Genomic DNA, 642 nt, shown 5'->3' with positions numbered 1-642 from the left:
GCCAAGTACCTCATACAGTTTGGCATCACACCAGGAATGGCCTCAGCACCAAGAACAAACAAGGACAGAGCAGATATACTCTCAGAAACAGGAGACGTTGCCTGCGAGTCAGTACAACATGAACTTCCAGCCAGGGACATCTGTCCAGTTGCACTCTGGAGTACATCACCGACCCGACAAACTCGCTGAGCATTCTGTTGTCAAACCAGAGTATTCTCACAAGTCAGGAAACAAACACCACGGACAAGTTGCTGCTCCTGTAATAGTTCCTCAGAAAATGTCTTTGGATAAATACAGGGAGAAGCGCAAACTAGAAACCCTTGAACTGGATGTCAGAGAACACTATGTAGCAACCCCAGGCGAACAGCAGCACAAAAAGCACCTGCAGCCCCAGGCAGGCAGCAGCTCCTCCGTTACGTCTCCCCTGAAAATGAAACTCCCCGTCGGGAACGCGGAAAAGCCTGAAAAACACTTGTCTGACAAGAAGGAAAAGGGTGGCTCCCTAAAGCTCCGGATCCCCATCCCACCCACAGAAAAGGGAGCCAGCAAGGAGGAGCTGAAAATGAAAATCAAAGTTTCTTCCTCAGAAAGGCATAGCTCGTCGGACGAGGGCAGCGGGAAGAGCAAACACTCGAGTCCCCA

At 50.6% G+C, this 642-nt stretch overlaps 1 protein-coding gene across 1 annotated transcript in view; it reads left to right on the top strand.

Annotated features, from left to right (window-relative positions):
* Positions 1-642, top strand: part of CCNT2 (cyclin T2) — a 20,632-nt gene that overhangs the window by 18,503 nt on the left and 1,487 nt on the right. Inside the window, exon 8 of the mRNA XM_009077687.1 lies at positions 1-635. This exon is cut by the window's left edge and continues 239 nt beyond it. Coding sequence (XP_009075935.1) covers positions 1-635 — 635 coding nt within the window. The remainder of the gene's footprint in view (positions 636-642) is intronic.

This window comes from Acanthisitta chloris, unplaced genomic scaffold, assembly GCF_000695815.1.
Source record: "Acanthisitta chloris isolate BGI_N310 unplaced genomic scaffold, ASM69581v1 scaffold23910, whole genome shotgun sequence".
Classification (NCBI taxonomy): domain Eukaryota; kingdom Metazoa; phylum Chordata; class Aves; order Passeriformes; family Acanthisittidae; genus Acanthisitta; species Acanthisitta chloris.
Note: the sequence above shows the minus strand (reverse complement) of the source record. Positions and strands in the feature narration are given on the sequence as shown.